This window comes from Alexandromys fortis, unplaced genomic scaffold (assembly GCF_014885135.2).
Source record: "Alexandromys fortis isolate MF-2015 unplaced genomic scaffold, M_Fortis_MF-2015_v1.1 scaffold_38, whole genome shotgun sequence".
Classification (NCBI taxonomy): Eukaryota; Metazoa; Chordata; class Mammalia; order Rodentia; family Cricetidae; genus Alexandromys; species Alexandromys fortis.
Window position 1 is genome coordinate 4,263,108 of NW_026067916.1, and position 27,134 is coordinate 4,290,241.

General features: G+C 39.6%; 1 protein-coding gene across 1 annotated transcript in view; it reads left to right on the forward strand.

Moving 5' to 3' along the window:
- Elapor2 (endosome-lysosome associated apoptosis and autophagy regulator family member 2) overlaps positions 1-26,931 on the forward strand; it is a 157,958-nt gene extending 131,027 nt beyond the window's left edge. The window contains exons 16-22 of the mRNA XM_050139874.1: positions 1,149-1,338; positions 2,906-3,002; positions 3,643-3,744; positions 10,851-10,977; positions 12,857-13,035; positions 14,059-14,224; positions 25,676-26,931. Of these exons, the coding sequence (XP_049995831.1) occupies positions 1,149-1,338; positions 2,906-3,002; positions 3,643-3,744; positions 10,851-10,977; positions 12,857-13,035; positions 14,059-14,224; positions 25,676-25,735 (921 nt within the window). The 3' untranslated portion in view covers positions 25,736-26,931. The remainder of the gene's footprint in view (positions 1-1,148; positions 1,339-2,905; positions 3,003-3,642; positions 3,745-10,850; positions 10,978-12,856; positions 13,036-14,058; positions 14,225-25,675) is intronic.
- Positions 26,932-27,134: the final 203 nt, after the last annotated feature.

Sequence of the window (27,134 nt, forward strand, 5' to 3'; positions counted from 1 at the left end):
TGTCTAGAATTTCTTTTTAAGCTCTCTTAGGTATTTATGTGGATTTTAGTTGGCCCCATGTTGGGTGCCAATTTGTTGGATGGGGGGCTGCTTGTTGGTTCCTGGCTGCTTAGCCCTGAAATAATCACACAGAAACCATATTATTTAAATCACTGCTTAGCCCATTAGCTCTAGCTTCTTATTGGTAACTCTAACATCTTAATTTAACCCATTTCTATTCATTTGTGTATCAGCACAAGGTTGTGACCTACCAGCAAAGTTTCAGCATATCTGGTCTGTCTCCAGTGCAGCTCCGTGGCTTCTCACTGACTCCACCTTTTTTCTCCCAGCATTCAGTTTAGTTAACCATACCTAGCTCTGTTCCCCTATAGCTCTGCTTTAGGCCCAAAGTGGTTCCTTAATTTATCAATGGTCATCAGCATGCAAAGGAAATCCCACATCATTAGAATTGCTAGTTACATTAATGAAGAGAACTATTTATGTTTCATGTCTTTGTATATGTACTCTCGGGTCAATAAAATAACTTTCCAATTTTCTTTTTATATTTCTTTGTAGAAATTGTGGGGCAAGCTACAGTTCTTTGCAGTGGCCTGAAGTATACTTAAACAATATACAAACACAGCCAGGATATGATTGAAAAGTTAACTTCTCATAGTCTCTCAAATTATTGTGTAAACAAATACACCACTGTGTCCAAGAGTAGGTTATTAAAACGCCTACAGTGACCAAGAGTCTATAATTCAGATACTCTGGGATGCTGTAGCAGTGTGGCTTTTTCCAACCACACTTCACCACTCATGAAGGAGCATCCAAATCTTCATCAGCAGTGTGCTGCATCCCTGGAATGCCTTGTTGAGCTATGAAGTAAACATTTCATAGATGATATTTATTTCCTGGAGTTATACATCTTTCATCCAAACAAATGAGTAGGAGGACCAATAAGTCTGGAACAACCGCATCAACTCCCACCCTCAACTGAACACCTGAGAGCACCTTGAGACTGATGCCTGGGAACCACCCAGATCAAGTAAATGAGGATCACTGTGTTGAGGAGAAAGCAAATCCTCTGGTGATATTCACAGGCTAATTGAGGTTCAGGTCATAGGCTGATCACCCACAAACCTTCCCCTGTGGCTTTGCTTTCCTAGGGGAGAAAGATGGCTCTCTGTACCAACAACATCTCAGACTTTACCGTGAAGGAAGTGGTGATGGGGTCAGATGACTACGCGAATTTGGTTGGGGCATTTGTGTGCCAGTCCACTATCATCCCTTCCGAGAGCAAGGGCTTCCGGGCAGCCCTGTCTTCCCAGTCCATTATTCTGGCAGACACGTTTTTAGGTAAGTTTCCCTTGGCTAGTACAAGCATGCATATTATTATTTATGGTAATAACAACTTTTCGTCATATTGGTGTTTACCACACAAGGTTAATGCCTGCAGAACAAAACTGTCATCTTGTAAAATGGGTAAAAAAAAAAAAATCCCATGAGAGTGAGGTCTGTTGGTCAGTCTCAGAGTATAAGAAGATTCTGTATTTCTCAACGGAATGTTATGTGTTATGTTTTATGAGATTATTTAGTTTATTTGCATTCTTTAGTTTATTCAGATTTTTTTTAGTTTAAGACGGAAATAATTTTAAAGATAAAATAGGACTAAAGATGACTCACTTGTTTGCTGCACAAGGGTGAACACCTTAGTTTGGATCCCTAATGGATGTGTAAAATCTGGCTGCGTGGTTCATGCCTGAAACCCTAGTGCTGGTAGACAGAGGTAAGTCCCTAGGACTTGGTGGTCAGCTAGTTTAGTGGAAATGGTTGCTAATGAGATGTAATGAAAGAATTTATAGCAAATACAAGATAGAGAGTGGAAGAAGATGCCTCAAATCAACTTTGGCGTTATTATGTCTACACATGAATGTGTGTATTCACACAAATGCATACACTCTTCCCACATATAATAAAAATTAAAATTCTTTACAAATATAAAAAAAGCAAAGAATAGAAAACACATATCTAAATCTAAGTCATAACACAGTATGTTTCACTGCCTCATCTCATACCAGAAGGATTTCAGTATCGAGGGTGAAAACCTTGAGTTTTATTCCTTCTGTCTGAGGTCCTATAATATAGGAAAGTTTTACGAGGAGTCCAGCTCCCTAGTGATTATTAGGAATCAAATTCACTTATAACTGCTGGCAGGGGGCTGGAATTTGGGGTGTGAGGTCTGATCTGAGAACATTGCTGTGGACTCCAAGTGTACTGAACTTCAAGCCTTAGCACCAAGGTCAGCTACCAGGTTCCAGCCCATTCCCAGAGTTTAATTCTACCAAGGTTTTACCTATGTGAGGGTGAAAACCTGCCTTTCTGATTGAACAAGTTTGGTATTTGTTCCTGGAAAGTATTAGGGCAAAGTCTTCTCCATTATTTTCCTTTTTTTGGTGGGTGGATGGGGTTTATGATTTCACTGTACTGCCCAGCCTGTAAAGTTACCTGACTACAGGCACGAAAGCACCAGGCTTTGTGAAATACACATGTCTGCGTTTAAGGTGAGCAAAATTATATTAGCAGACTAGCATGTCTTGACTGACGAAACCCAGTGGAAGTTTATGATATTGGAATAGATTTGGAAACATTAGAGCTAGAAGGGACCTTAGAAACTCTCTAAATCTTTGTGTATATCCTACAGGTTCTAGAAAATTAACAACAAAACACCAGGGTGGTGAAATGCAGTAGATTACATGGCTGAGGATTAGAATCTTTTTTTCTCTGGAGATGTTGGAAAGTTCCTTTTGCTTTAACTTAATATTTCTGGGACGGTTGTCAAAGTTAGGCTATTTTATGCTCAGACGCACAGACCTAAGTAACCCTAGATCCTCCGGTTGCTTCACTGTTTGTCAATGTTGTCTAGGAGTCACGGTTGAAGCTGCCTTGCAAAACGTTAATATCAAGGAAGACATGTTCCCAGTGCCACCGAGTCACATTCCAGATGTGCACTTCTTTTATAAGTAAGTGGAGATATTTTTTCATGTGACTATTTTTTAAATAAAGATCTCACACAAGTGAACCTATAGACTTTAGTTGTTATTCCAGATTATAATTTCCTTATGGCAAGAAAGAAATATAATGTTGCTTCAGAGTGTCTAATATGGCAGGTTGTGTTTAAAATGTGGATGTTAAATGGTTTGGTAAAGAGTGAGAAACATGGACTATTTTGAGAGTCACACACACACACACACACATATATACACACACATGCATGCACACTTTGAAGTTTAGCCATCAGGAGATTTTGGCTCATGGCCTAGGCAGCAATTATTTCTTATCCACACATCTAAACACTAGCCTGATGTTTTGATATGACTAACCCCTGCCTTCCTCAAATTTTTTAAATTGTGATTAGAATTATAGGAATCGTACCAAATTCTTTAATGACAGGCCATCATTTTACCTGGGAAAATTGTCTACTTCATGAAGTCAGTGAAAGCCAATAACACCGAGTGTGTATTAAGTTACAAATTAGTAACTGTTAATATTTTTTTCCCTTTTTGTTTGTTCATCGAGCATGAGAGCCATTTTGTACATGATGCTTTTGTCCTGGTAGTCTGTATTATATTTGATCTTTAATCAGTACCTGCTTTATGATAGGTCTTCCACAGGCACCACCTCTTGTATTAATGGCCGATCGACCGCTGTGAAAATGAGGTGTAATCCCATGAGACCTGGCGCAGGTGTGATTTCGGTCCCCAGGTATTCACTTTTCCTATGTGCTTATTCAGTGTGGAGTTTCTTTTTAGAAGCAAAGCTGTCTGGGATATTACTATTAAAACATATTATTTATGGAAATAAAGCAGAAAGAGATCAAAAGAGCCAGTACATTGGTTGTAGGGATAGGTCAGGACATGATTTAAATGAATAGGTTCTTGTCAGTATCTCTGCCTTCCGTCCTCTTTAGTGACATCCCCTTGTCCCTTTTACCTTCAAAACGATTTAGGCAATAAACAACTGCTTATATTATTTGCGTTCTTGTGTTTATTCTCACTGTTCATCGGTTTTCTTTAATTGGTGAGGATGGGCCCTGGTTCCTAGAACTAGATCAACATTTAACTACCTGGGCTCAGTAATCTAACCTCTCTCTGGGTCCTGATTCTCTGTGAGGGAATGGGTCTTGAAGATGATATTTAGATCCATTTTCATTCTCAGGTTTCTGAGTAATTGTAGCAGAATCATCAAGGTAAATCTAACCTGTAGAACATAACGCAGAATTTTCAACTGATTGCCATTGTGGTACCGGCTCTCTGTGGTCTGTATTTGATATATCCTGTCCGTGTGTGTGTCCGTGTGTGTGTGTGTGTGTGTGTGTGTGTGTGTGTTTGTGTAATACTAGAACATAACTTCTAGGTTCCAAAAACGATTAATTTGAATATAGCCTGCTTTCCCCACAAGGACCACTTAAGTGTCTCAGTATTTTCAATATATTGTTCAGTGTGTTCAATATTGTTAGAGTTAAAGAACTTTCAATAGGAGCTTGCTTGGTGTCTCTCTATTCAACGCAAATGCATGTACTTTAAAAAGAAAGTGAGTTAATCTTTTGTAACTTTACTTGAGAGATTTTTAAAGCCCTCCTGTTTCTCTCACGCATAGATCAGAGAACATTGTTCTGTACCTTAAACTACTTTGTTTTCTAGCAATAGAAACATCAGTAAGCCAGTGATTCTGGCTTGTTTTGGGAAATCCAGGCACGCTGCAGCTTCTCACCAGCTGCAGCGCTTGTTTGCATAGCTCTACCAATGAGTTACTGTTTTCACCTGTTTAAGGTGAGCGACGACGTGACGAGAAAACAGGAATAGGCAGTGGATACAGGAATGGGAAGGGATGGATGCTCTTGGACTTCAGGGCCTCCCGCTGCCACCTCTCAGCTGGGGTCGCCGCAGCTAGAGACTTTATGGAAAGATTCCAGAAAGAGAAGCGCGTTTCTCCGCTCTGGTGTTCTGCTGGGCAGTTTTGAGTTCTGGTGCTCGGTATATGGACTATAGCGCTCCTGGGGTCCCTTCCCAGATTTTGTGACTAAGCTCTCTGGGTTTGGTCTGCAGAGTCCATCTGGGTGGCTTCAAAGTTTCCTCTAGGTCTGACTCAAGCAGATGGTATCCTAAAGGCCAGGCATGACCCGCAGATAATAAATCATCCTCTGACCCTGCGGGGATACATTTCGATGCCTTACCATAAATAAAACCTAGCCTCACGGGGTTAAAGGATGGCACCTCAGGAGGACGTGAGGCTTCTCTTTACCTCCGGCAAGCTTTGCCTCTCAGGGAATTTGACTGTGTTCACCATGGTTTCCCAGAATCGCCTGCAGCAGAAATCTTAGAATATCTATTGTTAAAATTGATTTCAGAATCTCTGGTGTTGAGCACTGGCGTAGTTCTGAAAATAGAAGCCAACTGCAAAGCCTATTAAATTTGGAGGACTATTTCTGTTGCCGTCCGTGGTGTAGGTTTTCCTTTCTCTGTTTTCCAGAGATAGCTTCTCTATTTCTATTGTTTGCATCTCGTCCTTCTGAAAAGCTGATTTAAAATGTAGCGTTTATGGCTGAGTCCTTCGCACAGATGATCTCGATAAAAATTCATTTGTGCTTTGCGATGTACACCAAGGCGGGCAGGCAGAGGCTCTAGGAAGCTAGAAGTCCCAGATAAATGTGCTGACCTTCAGTTTCCTCTTGAATGAATTTCCCATCAGGGCACAAGGGGGCGCCCAAGGACCAGAACAGGCAAAAGAGCAGCTTGGCCACAATTTAAGTTTATTTTATTTTATTTGGGTACAGGGCTGAATAAAGATTTTCGACTAACAGGAAAACAATAGTTTCTCAGACTACTTTTGAAGAAGACTTATTTTGCATCTTTCTGGAAGCTTTAAAATCCGCAAGGAAAAGAAGCTAACCAGACACCTAGTCTTGAAATGCCTCTTGCTGATCAGGAGATCTCGTAGTGAGACCTTGACGGGAGTGTCACGTCAGGAATTACTCTTTTCCAGCCAGGCAAAAGCGACTTCAGCATTAGTAATGTCAGCTGGCTCCTTGAGTCTTGGTGGTCAGGAATACTTCCTAAAGACCCTCAACTCCCGTGAGGTGAGCTGCCTGCACAGGGAGAATCAGGGAGTGTGTGTTCTGCTGAGTGTGGACTTCAGAGGGAGCATGCCACCTGGACTTCATCTGCGGTTAGAAATTTCAGCCTGTCTGCTTGATCTGGCAAATGTATATATGTGGCCCCCAATGGTAGACAGTGTTGTGCCCGCGGCAGATAAAATATGACAGCCTCAGGTGACTTCTGAGAGGTTTTTTTTTTTTTTTTCCTAATAAAGTTTACTGCTTGGACACAGACTAAAATACTCATACAAAAGACTGCTAATAGCTCAAGTAATTCTATATAGGTGAGGCCACTCCCTAGCTTCTTAGACCTGATGTCAAGCCTTTTTTTTTTTTCCTTTTGGTTAGGGATAATGCATACCTAAGCACTGCAACCAAGAACTGCCCTTTTGACATAGTAAAAAGATTACACATGTGCCTTCTTAGAAAGCAGGCTCAGAGAACGGTCTGTTGTGTGTAACTGGGAGGCCCTTGAGTTAACACATTCATGTTACCAGGTAGAAAACAGTGAGCCAGAGGCTGTGGAACAACCTCCTAAGGACTCTTGTTCTTTCATGACAAAACACCTTTTCAAAATGCCACCCTCCTCCAATCTCTCAAAATGATTGTCAAGAAACACAGTAAACAAAGAGGCAAATAGCAGATTTGTCCTGGGGCAGAGCTCAGCAGATCAACAGGTTACTGGTATACTCTTTTGGCTGAACTGCCTTCTCTCATCATCATCAATACTCGTCTGAAAGCATCGCTACCCCCTCTTTCTTTCCTACAGTTTAGGAACACACTCAACTGCTTGAGCTGTTTATCAGTCGGTCTAAAATCGTTTTGTGAAATCCTCTTGCGGAATCCAAATTCATTTCATTATCAGCACGGCCTCCGAAGATATTGCATCTCACCAAAGGAATGCGCCCAGTTCTGTCCCGATAGTGATCGAGAGTTGCAGGCTCCGCGGATTTATTTAGTCTTTGTATCAAAGTCATCAGGTTTATTGGACTCTAATGCAGCATTTGGTTGAGACATCAAGGAAGGCCTATTAATGTCAAAAAAAATCTATCCATGTGAAATTAAGAGTCAGAGCTAGAGTAAATGAGTTCCTTATCTTTTTCCCTCTGAATCTTTACAAGATAATAGATACTAAATTTGAAAAGTAAGATAATGTAGAAGATTAAGGTCAAATGTGTTCCAAGAACAGAGATGTACTGATGTGCATAAAAGCTTTATGAACATTTGAAAATACTCAAAAAACCCTGTGAGCAGAAATTGGAAAACCTTTAATGCAGCCTTGCCAGAATTGGGCAATTCGAGCACGAATAAGCCATCTTTAGGAGACAGATATAATCATGTCACAAAACATTCATGCATTTTTAACGGTCTTGGAACAGGGATGATAAAACTAAATATTTTTCCCACTAAGGAAAGCAATCTACAGAGGAAAGAAAGTAGGGAGTGAGTTAATTATTGTGTCCCTGATCTTGAGCAGATACTAACTTACAGTAATTAATCTAAGATGAATTCCTCAGAAAGGGGGTACTTAAAGGCGGGCTTTTCTATCCCTAAATCTAAGAGTTCCAGGTGAAAAATAGTTTGCTCAAATTCAGTTGGCTCGGTCTAAGAGTTTGAGTTCCCCAAGTTCACATGGTAGATGCCAGCCTGAGGCTATTAGAAAGCAGGAGCTTTGAGAGGTGGTTAGGTTGCCGTGTTCCCAGAGCATGAATGAAATCGGTGTTCTTTTATATGTACCCCAAAGAGCTAGCTCACTCCTTATGCCCCGTGAGGACACGCTGTAAGATAGCACCATCTGTGGAACAGAGGGTAAACCCACACTCAGATGTACTGTATGCTTAGCCTCCCCAGCCTATATAAATATAAAACATATTTATTGGTTTTCAAGTTAGTGCATTTTGCTATTATAGACCAAATAGTGTAAGACATAGTCATACCCAATCACACTTATCCAGAAAAAAAAAAAAAGGCAAAACACCATGTTTTATGGATCCAATACAAGAGGGCTCCTCCAAATGCCCAGGCCCTACAACAGAGAAAGGCTATTTCAGGAGATGCCAAGGCTGAGAGGAACCGGCAACAGCAGGTCAGATGACAGCCAGTGCACCCTGGCAGGCTTCATAGAGAAGGCTCGATTCAAAGTGTGATACTTGGTTTATGATGAAGAATCAAAACTGGGCACCACAGAGAGTAAAGAGTTAAAAGACTTAGGGACTTGGTTCTAAACTGCACTTAACCTAAGTGTATCCTTAAAAAAGTCAAGTCTACCAAAGAGAGGTTCTGAATCACTGTAGTTTTGGACACAGTGACAGCCTTATTAAAATCATAGTTATATAGGAATACCTTTCAAGCTGGGAATTCTAAGTTTTAAAAACTGCTTTTTTCCTGACCTAGAAGAGAGCAGGTAGGGATGATAACAGGTCTAATCTTTATCAACTGTATTTATTTTTATTTTAAGCCTCCATTTATTAGTCTGTATTTCTTATTTCTTTGTTTTACAAATAAGTAAATCAAGGTCTCTAATCACTAAGGTTGTTTTTCCTAAAAATAACATATCTACATTTACTGGAGTGTTATATACAATATCCAAGATCAAGATATCATGACACATATACACACTGGAGTTTGATTCAGCCATGAAGAAAAACAGGAAAAAGAAAAGAACAGAATGAAGTTGTTTGCAGAAAATGGCTACAATTGGACATCACCATCCAAAGGAAAATAAGTCCGATTCTAAACTTTATGCAGATAAAGATTATAGAAATGAATGACAAGAAAGGAGAAGTTATACCACCAGGGGAATGAAAAGAATATTTGGGAGTAGGTGAAAATGGAAGATGAGGGGGTATGATCAAAGTGCATGATTGGATTGAAATGTCTTTATGAAGCCTATCAATATGTACAGTTAATATACCAATAAAGTTTTATGTTAAAGCCTTTAAAGTGGATCATATGTTTTTATCCTTATTGTTTTGTGACTATCTTTTAGGTAATGGGTATTTGGGAGACCCTTGCTCAGCATTAGAAGGGCCTGAAGGAAGTTGCAGGGAAAACCTCTAGGCACATGGATTGATTTAAAGGGACGAGAAGTTAAATGGACAAATTAGAAGAAAATTCTCTAGATTTTACACATTCATGAAAAGTAACTGTTTGTATCAGACTCTTTTCAGATAGATTCTGGTTCAGTCAGGGCATATACAGCAATAACAAATTAATTTAGAGCCAATGCTCTTTATGTGTTCCTTAGTCAAAAGAAGCAAGATGGTCAAGTTGGCTCACGCATCAGAAAGCAGGCATTCATAAAGTATTCACTTAGGTTCTGCCCGTGGTTGCTCTGTGCAGTCTACCCCAGGTCTACTGTGTTCCTTATCTGCATCCTCACCCTTGTGAGTCATCGTAAGTCCGGGGAGACCCAGGGATGGTTAGTTTGTTAGCTTAAATAATTTTTGTTCTCCTGCTGTAATATACCCGAGTTCTCTCCCCAAGGTATGTTGTCTTCAGTAGGAACTATAGTCCCCTTGGCATCTGAGGCTTAGGACATTTTTTCCCGACTGTCCTCATTGCTTTGCCCTGAGTGTTAATACAAGAGTGACTGACAAGTGAATTTCTATCTGTTTGTCATGCCATGCTATCCCTTTGGTAGGAAGTTCTTTACTTCCTTCTGATTTACTCCTTCTGAGTGTTCTAGACTCAACTTAGATGCTCGCACTTCCAAGAAACATTCCCAGAACCTTTTCTCTTGTTAACTATCTTCTGTCTAAACTTTCAAAGAAAACAGCTTGGAGCCAATGAGATGGCTCAGTGGATAAAGATACCATTCTGGTGGCCAAACCTGATAATCTGAGTTTGATTCTTGAAATCAATATGGTAGGAGAGAAAACTACACACACACACACACACACACACACACACACACACACACAAATGATTCTTCAGAATCTTAATAGAAGTATATGGTCATGGCCACACCTAATTTTAGATCATTTTCATCATTTCCCAGCGAATCTCTGAACCTTTTGATTCTCATCTTTCTGTATACTAACCCTCTTCCAAGGCCTAAGCAGCAAATCATCTCTTCTCTGTCCCTATTCTAGATTTCCATGTGGATAGCAGCATGTAATTCATATTATTTCTGACTTCTTTTCCACTTAACATAGTATCTTCAAGGTTCATCCAAATCGTGGCATATATCATTACTGCATTCCTTTATACAGCCAAGTAGAAGCCCATCAGACAATTACACTGATCCATTCATCCACTGCACATTGGGACGTTTCCACCACTGGTCATCCTGAGTGATGTTGCTGTGGGCATTCATGATCTTTGTGTGGGATACATTTTTGCTCCTCTTGGGTTTATTCCTATGCGCACACTTGCCTGATTATGGGATACATTCATGTTTGGGTATTGGAAGAAATGCGAGACTCTCTGAAAGTAGTGAGGCTATTCACATCCTTGCCTGCAGCATATGAGGGTTCCCTTTTTCCTCACACCCTCCCTGTCCTCGGCATTATTTGTCTGTTTTGTTCCAGCTGCTCAGAATGATAGCATGAAAGGTTATCACTGCTGTCTCAGCTCCTTTAGCCGTTTTCTGTTTTCTACAAGAGTTTCCTCAACATTAATGCAACGCTCCCCAGTATGCTTTGGGAACTGCGGTGTTGATTGGAGGGACTGAATGCCTTAAAAAATGGTTGCTGTTTCTTTAACATTTCAGCAAGTGCCCAGCTGGCACCTGTGATGGCTGTGCATTCTACTTCCTATGGGAGAGTGCGGAGGCTTGCCCTCTGTGCACAGAGCATGACTTCCATGAAATCGAGGGAGCCTGCAAAAGAGGATTTCAGGTAAGGTCTAATTTATACAGGCATCCTAAACAGATGTCAACCGCTATTTCCATGTCTGTGAATAAACAGATTTCTTTGGATGTTAAAGCTTCACAATTGAACAAAAAATGATAATTGCAAAAAAAAATACTTCAGTGTGTATCTTTTAAAATTCTAAGCATTTATTTTTTAAGGACTGCTTCAGTCCCATTTCCTTCCCTACTCTTTCCAGTTTTTCACTTTGTATTTACTGGGCATACACTTCCACTGTCCTGTATCTCGAATACAGGTGTGTATAGCTTACAGAATGTAAGTCCTTTAGACAGAGCTGATAAAAGCAAAAAAGGCTTCGTGGCTTGTGAGAAAAGGACTCTTATCAAATTGGGATCTTAAAAGTCTGTACCGGGTTCTAAGTAGGTATTAAGCATCTTATCTAACACCGGGCAGTAATAAAGATTTGAAGTGATACAGTGTTATCAGTAAGAGAAATACCAAATTTATCACCAAATTTATCTAAATCCTGTTCCAAATCGCCCTTCACGCTGGAAGAAGGAACTGTCAGCTGCTGTGTCAGCGTCTGTCTGCTCCTGGAGACACTGATCAGATGCCTGGAGCGGACTTTCAGAGTGACTCGGAACTTTCCCCATTAACACTCTTTCATTGACAGTATCTGAATGGCTGAATTCAGAATAGCTTGGCATTTTGGGTTTACACATATCATTATAATTTTGAGTTTTTGAGATGCTTGGAATATAGCCACTAGACAATGGATCTTTTGAATATATCTTTCATTTCTATATATTGGATAAAACTGTCCGGCTTCACAGAAACCTTTTGGGTGGTGTGGGTAGAATGTACTTCAGCTGAGGTTCACATGTGCTAGAGTTTACATTTACTCTGGCTTACATTTAGGTGCTGGTGAACCTAAGTGTGCCTCTGCCTTTCCCATTCCTCATTCTTATAAAAATGTTACCCATTTCAAGAGTAATTTATTGATGTCGAGTTCAATAAGAATGTTAACAGTTGTCATGGACTAAAACCACAGGGCCACTAATAACCTTTCGAGGAAAACATGCTGAAAGAGCTTCTGAGAAACCTGGGCGGAACCTCTCCTCATAGCAAACCCTTCTCCTGTGCATTAGTTCATAACTGATGGTAGAAATGGATCTCTGCACATAAGCCATAAAGTGAAACTTGACTGGATTTCTTTGTTGGAGTGTAGATAAAGTGACCAGCATATACCAGAAAATTTAGTGGTGAGCCAGACATGACATATAGTGCCCATGTCATTGGCTTTAATGAGCATGCAAGGAGCTACTGGTCATAAAATACTAAGATGTGGAAGGAAGAGCCCTGAGCTCTGATCTCCACCTTTGAGCTTTCTCATTTCTCACTTTACCTTTTACAATGTGTGTTAAGACTCGATGTGTCCGCTTTATTGTTCGCTGGTTGATTGTCTCCTGCTATTTAGGGCACGTGGGCATTGCTTCAAGAATTAAATCATCTACTTTGGGAGGGTGAGAATGGTTGGTATAGGTAGTGATGATCCTCGAATCATAAAAATTTGAGAAAAAAGCCCAAAACAAAGTGTCAAAGTGGAATGATTTGTATTCAGCTTCTTCAGCATATAGTGAGCCCTGCAATGTGACAGGGCACGTCTTTGTTTGAGTTTTGCATTTTAATTCATTATTTACTTATTTTCTATATCTCCTTCCTTTCTTCCTAGATATTCTTTAATATTAACTGAATAGGATATATCCTTTATGCTTATGATGAGCACGAGGTAGCATAACTCTTTCTTCTATGTGATACATCGACCCAGTACCAATTCTCGCCTTTACAGTTCAACCCTCATCTCCCTTCTAATCTCATCTATGGTCTCATTTATTTGTTTTGAAAGGAAACATTATATGTATGGAACGAGCCTAAGTGGTGTATTAAAGGGATTGCTTTACCTGAGAAAAAGCTGTCAGCCTGTGAAACAGTTGACTTCTGGCTGAAAGTGGGAGCTGGCGCGGGGGCGTTCACAGCTGTCTTGTTGGTGGCTTTAACATGCTACTTTTGGAAAAAGAATCAAAAGTAAGTAACATCGTTGGGTTGAGCCTATGAGACCTGGAAAGTCTGTTTATGTTATGAAAATTTAGACCTTATTATTGTATGTTGTTCATTCCTTCAGTGCCATAAGACATTTTTTTCTGATGAGGAAGCTGTAGACAAGGCATTTGAAAAAGTAGGGAGAAAAAAAATTATTCTTATTTTGATAATTGAAAGTGGATGGAACATTACTAACCACTGAATTAGTCATGTGTCATATAAGTTTTATAAAAATGAAAAAGTCTCTAAGTTACCCAGTTAGGCGCAGAGATGAGACCGGAAGGTGGGCCTGCTTTTCTCTCTCTGACATAATCTGACTTCTTTCATCTTTCATATTTATTTTCTTGTACAGAGATTTTTTTCAAAGAAACAGACTAAGCTATGGACAAATATCATCTTTGTTTATTCTAGGTCTTAGAGATGCTGGGTCTGGATGTCGAGTCCAACCCTTGCATGTGTCCCTTGAGTCTTTGGGGATGATGTAGAGCTTAGGGGGCCACGGGGGATTTGTGTTCTAATTTCTAGGACTAATTCTAGCATCTAAAGTCCAAATAAAGAGCAAAAGTACAAAGGAAATAGGGGTGCAGTAGAAACAGATCATCTGCATGACATTCTCATCTTTATGATCTAAACTTCAGAAGCTGTGGTAGCGAATTGGTATTGACATAGTAATACATCAAGGAAATGCATTCTGACCTCAAGGCTTTTCTTGGTTTTACAAATGTACCTTCTAACTGGATAGTAAGGTCGATGCAAAATAAGTGGCAAAATTGACTGTATTGAACTGCTTCTCTGACATCCCGGGGAACACTTTTATGAAGACGGTGTTTATAAGTGAGAACGTTTAAAGCTACAGTCACAGATGAGGGGAATTTGCCGTTGGAGAAACTATATGTTACGATCAGGAGTATTTTAGAAGCCACTATATGAATGTTTATAATAAATATGATTGCATTATTACTATAAATGGCTAGCTTGTTATTTACATATTTATTTATCACTGCTTAGGCTGGAATACAAATATTCTAAACTTGTAATGACGACTAACTCAAAGGAGTGTGAACTCCCGGCGGCAGACAGCTGCGCTATCATGGAAGGAGAAGATAACGAAGAGGATGTTGTGTATTCCAACAAACAATCACTGCTAGGAAAACTTAAATCTTTGGCCACGAAGGTGAGAGCCGACGTTTAGCCTGGACTTACTGAGCACTTGTAAACCAGGGGGCCATACTGACCAAACGCCATTCAGTGCGTTTGTCCTTCACAGTACTCTCTCAACAGCAGCGCTTCTGGAAGTTTATTATATTAGGTTAATAACTGAACGCGGTAGTTATGAGTGTCTACAAAGTAGAAACAACCTGCACAGCCTCCATGAGAGTTAGTTGAGAAATTATTCTACATCAAAATGATTCAATATGATGTTTGTGTTTTGACAAAGCACTGGAAGTTGGGTGGGGCGGGAGGGGGAGATGCTTTGGAAGGACGTAGGGGAAGAAAGAATATGATCAAAATCTATTTACATTTAAAAATTGTTTTAAAGAATTGAAATTATAGTAAAATCATTGAATATTTTTAATTGACAAAGAACTACAGACAACCAAGAAAAGCTGAGAATGGGACAAAAAATCTTTCTTAGGAAAGAGGATCCCAGTTGGTGATCTGAGACCAAATGGTCAGCCCTGAAAACTTAAATATGAGTAACACTATACAGACTGAATGGGTTACTTTTAGGAATATATGCACATATGTATAACAATGATTAATGAAAATTAGGAGCCATGATTTTAGAGAGTGAGTCGCTGTGCATGGGTCCATTTAGAGGGAAGCAGGGGGAGGAGCAAATGATATTGACTATATTATCATCTCAATAATGAAAATTAAAATCATTGAGATATCTTTGTGTGCTGATAGGACAATAGGTACATAATAAACATAATATTTCTATAAGATAAATATGTATTCCATTATTTGCATAATAAGAAATGAGCAGTTACTGCTCTGGGGAATTGGAATCTAATGAGAATACTGAGGTAAAACATTTTAGTAATTCTCAAGTTTTCACAAAGATCATGTATTATTTTATAATCTTAAAAACAAAGTTTGGTTAATAAAAGATCTTATATTTACCTATACCTTTGTGTTTATTTTATGATTGTCTTTCTATAGAAAAACTGCACAACTGGGAAAATATTTATGGTGTCATGTTGGATGTCGTCATGTTATTGGCTTTATAGTCACAGCTGTATATAAAGGGACTATGAAACCTTGAGTACTTTTTGAAATCACATTCCTTTGACATTCTTCACTATTGAGATAGGAGATAAGAATTTCGGGCTTATCCACTCAAAAAATGAATAATGAAATTATTATAATGTAAATTATATAAAAAATGAAAAATAAAGACGAAAGTGCTTTTCAAATTATTTACAACCCGTAGACGAATGACAAATGATGACAGTGACTGGAATGATGGCCCAATGGTTAAAGCACTCCCAGTGAGGCAAAGAACTAGAGTTTGCATCTCTAGAAGACATGTGAATGCCAGATGGGTGGGTGGTCCATCTGTTCTATAACCTCAGGAGGTAGAGATGGATCCCCTGAGCAGACTGCCTAGCAAGGTGAGCCGTGTTTGCAAGCTCTAGGTTTGATAGCAAGACCCTGCCTCATTGAGTAAGATGAAAGAGCCATCAGGATAATTTCTGATGTCAACCTTGGATCTCTATGCAAGTCTGCTCCACATGTGGGCCCACACATATGCAAGCCTGCATGGACACAAAAACACATAAAAATAAAAATAGAAATAAAATACATTGGTAGGCATGATTTAGTAACCACTCTCCTAGTTTAGGTATATAAATATAGGAAATCATTTAAAAAGAAAATAAATAAATTACATTTCTACTGCAGGTTTTTTTTCTGTTATTAAGTTGGGGTTTTATGGAGGATATGATTGCTGTGGAATAACAAAAATATAGCGATGGTCAAAAATGACAGTTTTGCCCCATTTGCTAGTGAATAAGTGAGCCTTCCACAGTTTCATGTATGCTTTAGAAGACAGAAGACCAAAGACAGTTTAGAATTTGCAGTGATACACTGGGCAGAGGAATAGGACCTATACCAGTTCCCAGTTCCCACAGTCATGTGCAGAGGAAATGATAGCATGTTTATATTTCCAGGCATACATTTCTAAGTGTCAGTTTCATTTAGCACGAGCAGGAAGTATGTCTGTCCTTTGTTCTTCCTTGTCCTGGGCAGATAAGATGCTGTCACTGGCTTCAGAAGGAGAAGCCATTTCCAAGACAAGTAGGCACGCCTGGCATTTGCTGTAGAAGAAAATGCTTTAACCTTAAAGGCTGCCTTCTATACAAAATGCTTCCCTAAATTTTTTGGTTGTTGTTTGATAGGGTCACACACTGATGTAATGATTTCCTGTCAACTTCGTTTCCATTCTTGAAAATATAGTAAGAAACAAAAATAAACCAGTGTTTTCTCGGTAGAAAGTGCAGAAGTCTAAGACCACAGAGAGTTATCTCATAGCCATATCTAAGCTGCATTTCTCTGTCATCATGGCTTCTGATGACTTTTCAGTAAGTTCCATCCATCACTCTGCTAGGGACTGCCTGAGGCAGGGACACAGCCTTGTCCATTTTTTCCATTCCTCATTGAAATGAAGCTGTGTCAATAGGGTATTAAGACGAGGGTATAAAGACGAGGCTACTTTGTATCATTATCCTTAACCATATGTCAAGCCCAGACATATTTAGCTAACCATAAACACGTCATAAGCCGTTAGGTTCTACTTTAGAGCAGGAAATATCTTTCTTGTCTTTGTGTTTGCATTTCTACTCAGTCAGACACCTTTTCACTGACAGAAAGATGTTTCTGCCATAAGATTCAAGTAGAATAGAGTCATGAATTTACCCCTCCCTGCCAAACAATAACATAGAGACCTAATGTGTTTCCCACTGTTTTCTACATGGGCTCTGTGAGCAATGTGTGCACCTCAATGGTAATTATCATTTTAATCTAAGATATGGCAATCCATCAAGATAATCTACTACAGGATGTATTAATGACTATACAACTATTTGCCCTCTAGGATGAATTATAGGTTAGTTATATTGTTTTTGATAATGTAGAGAGAATTAGTTGCTATTAATTTGAATGTCCTTAGACATGGGTCACCTAGTTGAAAACGGAGACAAACCTGTAGCGCCTTTACTAACTAAATGACTAGACAGGATGAGTGTGAGTGGCAAATAGGTTATTTACTCACTTAAAAAGCTTCTTATAGTTCTCTGGAGCCTGCATGATCTATTTGGAATGTTTCCATAAAACCGAACAATTTTTATGACTATTCTAAAGGTAAAAGTCACCATGTTTCTAGGAGACAAGCAAGTTAATTTCTGGTTTCTATACTATAGTTGGTTATGTGCAGGGTGTCTTAGAATTTGTTATTAGTCACAGTTCTTGGAGACACCAGGAAAGGCCCACATTAGTCAGGAAACACAAGCTCACTGTGCCTTGAAAGGAGCTTCTCTGATGGCCAATAAAATTTAGCGGTGTCAACCCATCCCAAATAGCTGTATCCCTCCCTTTTCAAGATGCACAGTCAATTCAATCTTTTTATTTGTCTGTACCCCAAATGGGGCGGTGTTTATGGACCCATGAGATGGCTGAGTGGTGTCTATGGGAACAGTGGTGTAGGTTAGTATTGGGACAGGAGCTGGGGTCATCTGCCACTTCATATGACAGATTTTTCAGTAAGTCTGAAAGGAACGGCCAGAAAATTGTGAGTGGACGTTGTAGTGGATATGGCCAACCAGGAAGTCATATGAGGTATTGTGCCATTTTGTGAGAGCCACACCAGGGGGTTTTTGTGACAGAATGGCACGGACAGTGCTCACTAGTGTCACTCCTTCGCCTCTCAGCATCTAGGAGGTGTCTTTCTATTAGTTCTATTTCCATCAGTTGTGTTATGTCTCTTCCTTGCCAGTGCCCTAGTTCGGTAGCTACATCACCACCTACTTTACTCACCATCAGCTGTTACTCAGACTCATTCTCTAAAAATCCAAGTTCAAGAGGGCCAGGGAGCCCTAAGGTGTGCCCCGTTTTCATCGATGTGGGCTGTTACAGGGAGATATAGTTAGCAGTGTATACAATAGGGGATTGGATTATTCGCCTCTCGGTGGAGGGTCATGACAGTACAACAAGACATTCTGCTTTCTCCTTGGCTCAAGTCACAGGTCCAGAAAGGTTATTAACTTGGGGTGAGTGCATCCTGCACAGTCATGTTGGAAACCTTGCTACCAGGCTCCGTAACACACTCCGGTGATGTGTGTGCTCTTTCAGTTCCTCCTGGTGACAGGGAATCTTAGTTTCTCTACTAATCATCATCTTCCTTAACAGCCAGTGACAGGGTGTATGGAAATTAAGAATAAAGAGGAAGAATGCCTGAGAGCAAACAGACTTTGCATCTGTCTTGTTTATAGTCAGCTCAGCTATTGCTCATTGTCCAATGGTATTTTTTTATTCATCCAAAGTCATCCTGAATAGCAAGGTAGTCACTACTAACATCATCTGGTTTAGCTGTGGGGCCCTTTGAGTCTCAGGCCATATCACAATTTCTTTCTGTGTGAGGCCACAGATTTTCCGTCATTTGTTGATTAGAACTTAGCTTATATGCTTGGAGTCCCTCCTCCCATTCAAGAATCGGGTATTGATCTAGGGTATTTTTTCTTTCATTTAGTTAATTCTTGGGTTTAACATAAAGGATAGAGGAAATTTCTATGTTATAGTTGACAATAACAATTATTTTTGGATTCTATTTGGTCAATTTCTTAGAATACAGTGATCTCCTTATGCCTTCTAAATCTATCTTGGAGCTAAAGGAAAGCCTAAATACTGGTCACTTCCTTACAATAGGTGCTTGTGGGAATTTATTTTTGGGAAAATTTCCCGGAGAAAACCAATGCTCTGTATTGTTGGTCAGGAAATGCACAAAATCTTGAGGCATTCTTTTCTATCAGCTTTTATTTAATTAAATTTGTGTGTGTGCATGCTTATTGATGTGGCTGCTTATGCATGTGCAGATGTGTGTGTGAGTAGGGAGGGAAGTGAGCATGTATATGTGTATGCATGTGTGTAGAGGCCAGAGGTCACTCCTCAAAGGTCTGGCCTCAATGCCATTCCTCAGGGACAGTGCACATGGTTTTTTAGGACAGGAACTGTCATTGACCTGAACCTCACTCAGCAGGTTAGGGTGGCTGGCAGCAAGTTCCAAAAATTTGCCTGTTTTATCTCCCTGGTGTTGGGATTTTAAGAGCCTACCAGTCTATGTTGTTTCCATGTGGGCTTTAGGTACTCATTGTAGGTCCATGTGCTTTCAAGGCAAGCACTTTACCAACGAAACAGCGTGGTTGTCTTGACAAAGGCCTAAGACATTAGTAGAACACACTTCTTGGTATGCCTTTGAGGATGTTTTAAGAGAGGATTGGATTATTAAGACTCTTCTTTAATGGGTCAGCCCTTGATCAATCACATAATTATGAGGTAGGCCTTTGTTAGGGGAAGCAGGTCACTGGTGGGTGTGTCTTGGGGGGGTCTTTATCTTGCTGTGGCTCCTTCTTATATTTATTTCCTTTGCTTTCCATCGGCTAGAATGTAGGCTCTTCTGCCATGCCTTCCTCATAGGACTGGTCAATCCCTCCAAAACTAGGAACAAAAATAATCTTTCCCTTGAATTATTTCTCTCAAGTTGTTGGTCACAGTGGTATAAAGTAATTGATACAGCTCAGTAGAGTTCAGTGGAGTTCAGTGTTTTGAAAATTAAGATGGCCAAGCTGTTGCATTTCCTAACAGACATTGAGTCCTACAATATCTCCAAAATTAGCCAAAATTCTAATTCACCAGGCTTCAGCCTACTATTGCTTCTCACATGCCCCCTTTAGTGCTGAAGATAGATACTTGTCTTTGTAATTTTTATCTGAAAGAAAATAAATCCTTCTTTTTTACCAGCGTGAAGTTTGGTGTTTGTTCTTCCAGGGACTATATCTGAAGCTAACAGCCTGGCTAGTAAGGAAGACCTTCTGCTCAGAGGATAATAAATATCAGAGCACTGTTCAGGAACTAGCCTGTAAACCCCGTAGTCTACTTTCCACTTCTCCACTGTTGCTTTTCATAATCAGGCAGTAAAATGTAGGACCCCTTATACTATGGGAGTTTGGTCAATATGTTTGCTGCAAACTTTATGGAATCTTGGGAATTCATTTTCTATCAATTCATGTAAATTGACATTTGAAGCTTGAATCCTGCCTTGTTTACAAAACCGTGTCCCCATCATTTTTATGTCTTTATTAGCAAAAGAGTGAAGAATTCTCCTGGTTTTGAAACGTCACTGTACTTGCAAGCCAACATGTGAGTCTACCATGGTTTCATATTCTTTAGAAGGCTTGAGTCTCCCATGTCGGAGACAAAACACAGTCTATTGTCATCCGCATTAGGAATAGCAGCCTGATTTGTTCTGTTTGTTTGATCTTCACCTACTGCAGGAGGAAAAGGTTAGAAAGATGCCTGCATATACGGTACATTGTGTTATGGAAGAGTAACCCCTGTCTTGAGAAATTTTATAGTGGTGTGCTTCCTGATTGCTCTGTTTTGAGCTTTCAGGTCTGTAAGCAGGCTTTTCTTTGGTTCTGGAAGAAGGTGCCATCTCTATCATCCAAGGATTCGAGTTTTATTAACATATTTGAGAAGACTGTTTAGAATAAAAGACAATTTATGCCTTTTTCATGAAGCCAAGGGTAACTTTCATTTACCAGGTTTTTTTTCTTGATTGGGCAGTATTTTCCAGGGAAGGAACATACATACCAGGGGACATTAAAAGGGAAAATGATACTTAAGCCATATCTTAAAGAGTACGTGGAGTTATTCAGGAGGAGAATAAGTTAAGCTATTATGGAGAATTTTAAGTGTTTTCTTATATTGTAGTGTGCCCCCCCTGCCCTATTATACTAGAGTCAGAACATTGAAAGGTGGCAAAGGTTCTTAGAAAGAGTCACAGAAAATAAGAGGTCCACAGAGGTACTCCATGAGAGAGTTCAGCATATGCATTTTAATGTAACAATTTCAGTCCGTGTGATCTTTTGTCCACTTTTAAAAATTTATTGTTTTCAATCATCAACATACAAAGCAATGTGATTCATCCTGGCATTTCACACACGTATGTTACACATTTTAATTTGTTTCCCTCCCTCGCCACCCTCCCCAGTCCCTCTACCCCACTCCTGTTCTTTCCCTTCACTTATTGAAACACCCCTCTTTCACAGCACATGTATTCTATTACTATCCCTACCCCCCCCCACCTTTTTAGAGATCTCCTCCTCCCATCTTGGGCCCCTTTCTACCTACCCCCACCCACCCAGATACGCACACAGAAGAGAAACATGCAGTTTTTGTCCTTCCTAAACTGGCTTAAATCACACAGCACGATCATGTAGAGTTTCATCTACTTTTTCTATCCTGCAAATGCCGTAATTGTACTTTTCCTCTTGGCTAAATAAAGTCCTGTAATGTATATATAATCACAATTACTTTATCTTTTCGTATGTTTAAGGGCATCTAAGCTGGTTCCATTTTTTTCCCTGTCATTAATAATAAATATGGGTTTAGAAGTATCTCTGTTATCTGAGTAGATAGCCAGGAGAGATAAGTTTGGATCATATATGGTGGTTCCGTTCTTCAGTTTTTGAGAAACCGTTATATTAATCTCCACGAGGGCTCTACCACTTTATACTCCTACCAGCAATGTCTAAGGGTTTCCTTCTTCTCGGAGTTTTCTCCAGAATTTGTTAGCAATTGTCATCTTGGCGGCAATTCTGACGGGGTGAACTAGAATCTCAGAGCAGTTTTAATTTGTATTTTCCTGCTGGGTGAGAAGGTTGAACACATTAAAAAAAAATACTAATTGGACATTTGTGTTATCTTTCAGTCTATTTATTAATCTGATGATTTTGGTGTTTAATTTCTGCAGCGCTTTAAAAGGCTCTAGGTGTTCACATAGAAGCACAAAAGACACTGTATAGCCAAAGCGATCGATTTTAAGCAGAAAGAACACTGGGGAAATATCTGATCTTAAATCATATAATGAAGGGACGGTAACAAAAACTGTGTGGTACTGGCACAAAGACAAACAAGTAGGCCAATGAAATATAGTATAGGACTTAAAAATAAGCACACAGTGACAGCCGATTAAGTTTTGACAAAAGTGACAAAACATGAATTGCAAAGACACCCACTTCAACAATGGATTTGGATAAACTGAGCATCTACATGCAGGACAAAGAAACGAGAGTTCTGTAACTTACCCTGCACACACACACACACACACACACACACACACACACACACACACACACAGTGGGTCAAAGACTTTAATATAGAAATTGAAACTTTGAAACTGCAGGATGGAACTATATAAAAAATACTCTTCAGGATGTAGGCGGGGCATAGACAGAGACAGGACTTTCTGCAGGGACTCCGGTAGCAGAGGAAATAATTTCAAGGATTAACAGGATCCCATTAAAAAGCTCATGCACAGCACAGGAAGTGTTCCCTCACAGTGAAGAGACTGCCTTGGGCATAATGGGAAAAATATTTGCCAGTTATGTCAGAGGATTTGTTTCTGTGTGTTTTGCTTTTTTATTATTTCTACTTTTTAAAATAAAATTGAACTATTGTAGACAATACGAAACAATTATATAACGATAAGATCATTAACTTACCACCTACATTTTAACATATTTGCTTTGTGGCATATCTGCCTATCTCTCTATATTTTCATCAGTGTCTTTTTATATTGTGTTTTAACTTAAGTTACATACCTCAACAAGCCTCATCCCTAAACAGTTCAGAATATATATCTTAAGGTCATTCTAAGGGAAGAACATGCATTGTGACTATCACATAATTTGATGAATTCTGAGAAAGGTGTATGCTACAAATTTTATTGACAATCTAGCACACTAGTTTCATCCTGAAAGTGGCCACCAGTCTTTTTGCATGGAATCAGCCTCTCATCTCTCAAAGGCAATTGCTAGAGTCATCTTTTAACCCATAGATTAGTTTTATGTGTTCCAGAGCCTTGCGTAATCACATCATACAGTGTGTCATACGTTATGCAAATTCTTCTTTTACTCCAAAGGAGGTTTGTGAGATTCATACATGCTGTCTCAGTCAGGAGTAGAATTCTTTTTATTCCCGAGTGGCGCAGTATTATCTGGATACAACGTGCTAGTGGACACTAGTGCTATTTCTAGTGTTTGGAGAGAGCTACTGTGTGCATCAAGTCTTGTTAAAAATGGGAATGCATGATTTGAACAAGCAGAGCTATATGTTTATATCTCTTTGCTTTGTCTTATATTCTAAAGGTCATAACTTTCCTAGTTCTGTTCTGCATCTGGATGCTTGTTAATTTTCCTTGACTTTGCTCAGCCGTTAAAAGAAAGCTGAAGTTATGTTTTTGTGGGGTTTTAGAATCTGTGTATTCTATAGTCATTTATAAGATACTAGAAGATACTTTTCTTCCCTGAGGGAATGTGATAACTTCATCATTATTTATAACCATAGACATTATGGAGACATATCGTGCATATCGTGCATGTGCACGTGATTGGTTATCCAGCGTCAGGAGAGTAGGAGTAGGGTCTCTCGGCACAGAGGAGAAGGGAACCGAGTAGGAGAGGCGTCTTAGGATGGTGAGGAAAAGCTGCCTAAGCCTTGTGTAGATTCTTGAGTCCAGGGCTTGGAAAAGTTGTCCTGCGTGACATCCTTTAGGGAGGATCCTGATTTGTCTAATAGGTCGTGGGGCTAAGAAGTCGGTATTCCCAAATTCCAGCCTCCTGGAATTACTCTTCTATACTGCGATATCTCAGTGCATTTATTTTAGAGGCAGAGTCTCACTATGCAGCCTTGGTCCTTCTGCATTAGAAGCAGAATTCTGTTGGACTGAAAGGAATGCCACATTCTGATCCCTATCTAAGCATTTGAATTTATATATCACCCTGAGGATAGACAGGTACATGCCTCCATTTCCCTTATGACCATGTTGAATTACATCTTCTCAAGAAAAGACCACAGAATCTCAGGTTTCCTTTATAGGCCATTTCTGATATTCTAAACATTTAACATGCCATCGGCTTTATACGCAGGTGTGCATCCCTAAAGTGTAGTCCTGTCCTTCAATGCTGTGAGGTCTTAATAAATTCAAACTATTCATAGTTACTCTAAAGATCAACGTGAAACTGCAGGCAGGGCTATTAAGGAGTTAGTCGGCAAGAATACTGAGGACTTTAGCCCACTCTCTCAGAGGCTCATCATCCCAGAAAAGCAGGGGAAAGCAGTGGGTGCCAATGTGGACTGTGATTGAAATACACTGGGTATTATTCAGGTAAAACCAAAGGCACGGTCCTTTCTGTCAGCTCCACGTTGTCTGCTCCCCACCATTTTCTCATAGAACACTAACTTTGATGGCGTTTCTATTTTCAGCTGGGACTTGATAGCTGATTGCCTTCCATTCCCTCTCCCCATCCCCCTTGCCTGCCTTCCCCCTTCCTCTCACTTTCTCCTTTCTCCTTCCCTTCTTGTTTCCCTTCAAATTAAGGAGAGGAATTTAGGGCTCCATATATGCTAGGAGGGGGGGGGCACATGACTGAGTTACACCTCAACCCATATGTTCTTTTGTAAATTTTATTTATTTATGCAGGTGTCAGTGTGTGTGTGTGTGTGTGTGTGTGTGTGTGTGTGTGTGTGTAGGTCAGAAGACAAATGGCATTCCTTCATTTCCTTCCCTGTGTGGTTTCTGGGGATTGAACACAGGCTGCTTGGCTTGGTGCCAGTCTTATTACCCAGCTGAGCCTCACCTGGCTTAGCCTAACCCTGGCTGGCTTTGTTGTTTCGTTTTAAAAGAGCTTCTTCCTATTCCACAAGACTTAAAGCAGCCTTATTCTATATTTAATGATTAAAACATCCATAAATATTCAACCTCCTATTTCTCTTCCGCTACATTAAAGACTAGTCTCCTCTGTGAGAGTGTTATATACACCAGCAATAGCATGTTTGGATTAGACACTTGGTCTCTTACCTTATATATTTTCTCTAACGCACATTCACAAAAGATTCCCCTAAGACATATAAATCAACATAACTCATTTTGGCTTGTACTTTTCTTACTATTCAGTCTGTGTCATCACCTATGTCTGCCAGTTCCGCTTTGCCTACACTTAGCACGTCAATGTCACTGATTTCATACCAAGGTCGAGAGTGTCCTCAGGAAGTCTTGGCGGTTTCCTTCTTCAGAGAAGTCACAGCTGCATCTTCTGATATCTGCTCCATCTTGTCTTTGTCTCTATTTTGGAGTTGTCTGCCTTATCACTTGGGCATCAAAATTGTCCTTCAGGGTAGATTTGCTGTTTGTTGTATTTTCTACCTACTTTTAATATAAAACCCTAATTGTAAGTGGCAGGTTCATAGGTCAAGGGAGTTTGGGGAACTTTCGTTATGGCAAGTAAAATCCTAATAATCTTATTGGCATTTCAGTGAGCTGATTTTATTATGTTTTCCCCCTTAGGAAAAAGATGACCACTTTGAATCTGTTCAGCTCAAGTCCTCAAGATGCCCCAATATATGAAGAGACAGTGCTTCTGCTTTCAGACTGATGAGCGAGGACACCTAATCTTTCAGGACCCCTCTTAGGACTTGTCCTGACACCTGTCATGTCTGTGATGTCACAGAAGGGCTGTGCCACAGAGAGGAGGAGGCAGACATGCTGATTGCCTTATAAATCGTCACATACTTTGTTGAACTACAGAAGACATGTTCTGGGTCTCACTGAAGATGAAGCTTAACTCAGGAAGAGATTTAGCTGTATATACACATAACTAAAATCCAAGTTCAAGCCCACCAATGTACTGCTGATGCATGCCATATAATTACTGGGTAACTTTAATTCTTTATAATGTCTACATAAAAAAAATGTGTTGGAATGCAGACATAAGCATATGTCTTGTGTTCCCGTGTATGTCTTGGTCTTGTAATTTGGGGAAGATTTGAAAAAAAAAAACTTTTATGTTATAATTATTTTCCCTTTATTTCTCCAAGACTTGAAAACATCTTTTTTTATTAAAATGATGAACTATGAAAGACAATAAATTTTCATAAGATATTTTCTCTTGACTTCAAAAGTCTAGGATATCAGTAATATTTTGTGAAGATTTTTACCTGAGTTATCAAAGCTGATTGTTGCTTTCAAAATTCCACCTTTGTAGGAACTTGTATGAAGAATTTAACTAATTGCGTGAAGGAATCTTAAGGGAGAGGTAATAAAATCCAAAGAGAAGCCTCACCATGTCATTAATTCAAGCAGTCTGGCATAATCAGGAGTTAGAGGGCTTAAAGCAGTTTCAGTGTTGTTGAGTAATAAAGCAGTGGAATACCTTGTTTATCAGAACCTGCACAGACAGAAGGAAGAGGAGGATGGCGTGTCTCCAGGACAGATAATTATGCTTGATTGGGCAGCTCAAAGTGTCCACAAATGTCAATGGGGCTTCTTCTTCACAGAAGGCAGACCCCAGAACTTTGGTGTTTTTTTTTTCCTTTGCTACAAGACTTTGAAAAGTATGAATTACTTGGAAGATTTTATTTTTAAGCCAATAAGAAAGAAATTCAATATTCGAAAACTGCATATCTTTGTAGTCATAGTAAGAATCTTCTTAGCAGTTATGAAGTGCGTATTGTTCCTGTTCAAAAGCAACCTAGAAAGTTGTGGTATTTCTTATGATGGATTATGAGTATTCGTGTGACTTGGATATTATTTTTGGAAAAAGGTTGACGGTGAATTTGATCAATTTTATGTAAACTTTTAGCACTGGGAAGGAGGAGAGTATCTTGCCCATTGCTGGTCTAAGATCTTCTACTTTGTTTCCAGTAAGCCATACTATTTACAGATTTTAATCCAAAAATTTAAAAAGATTTTCAATCAGATGAAGGAGGCAAAGCCCACGGGTAAGGTTTTAACTATGTTTTTTGCT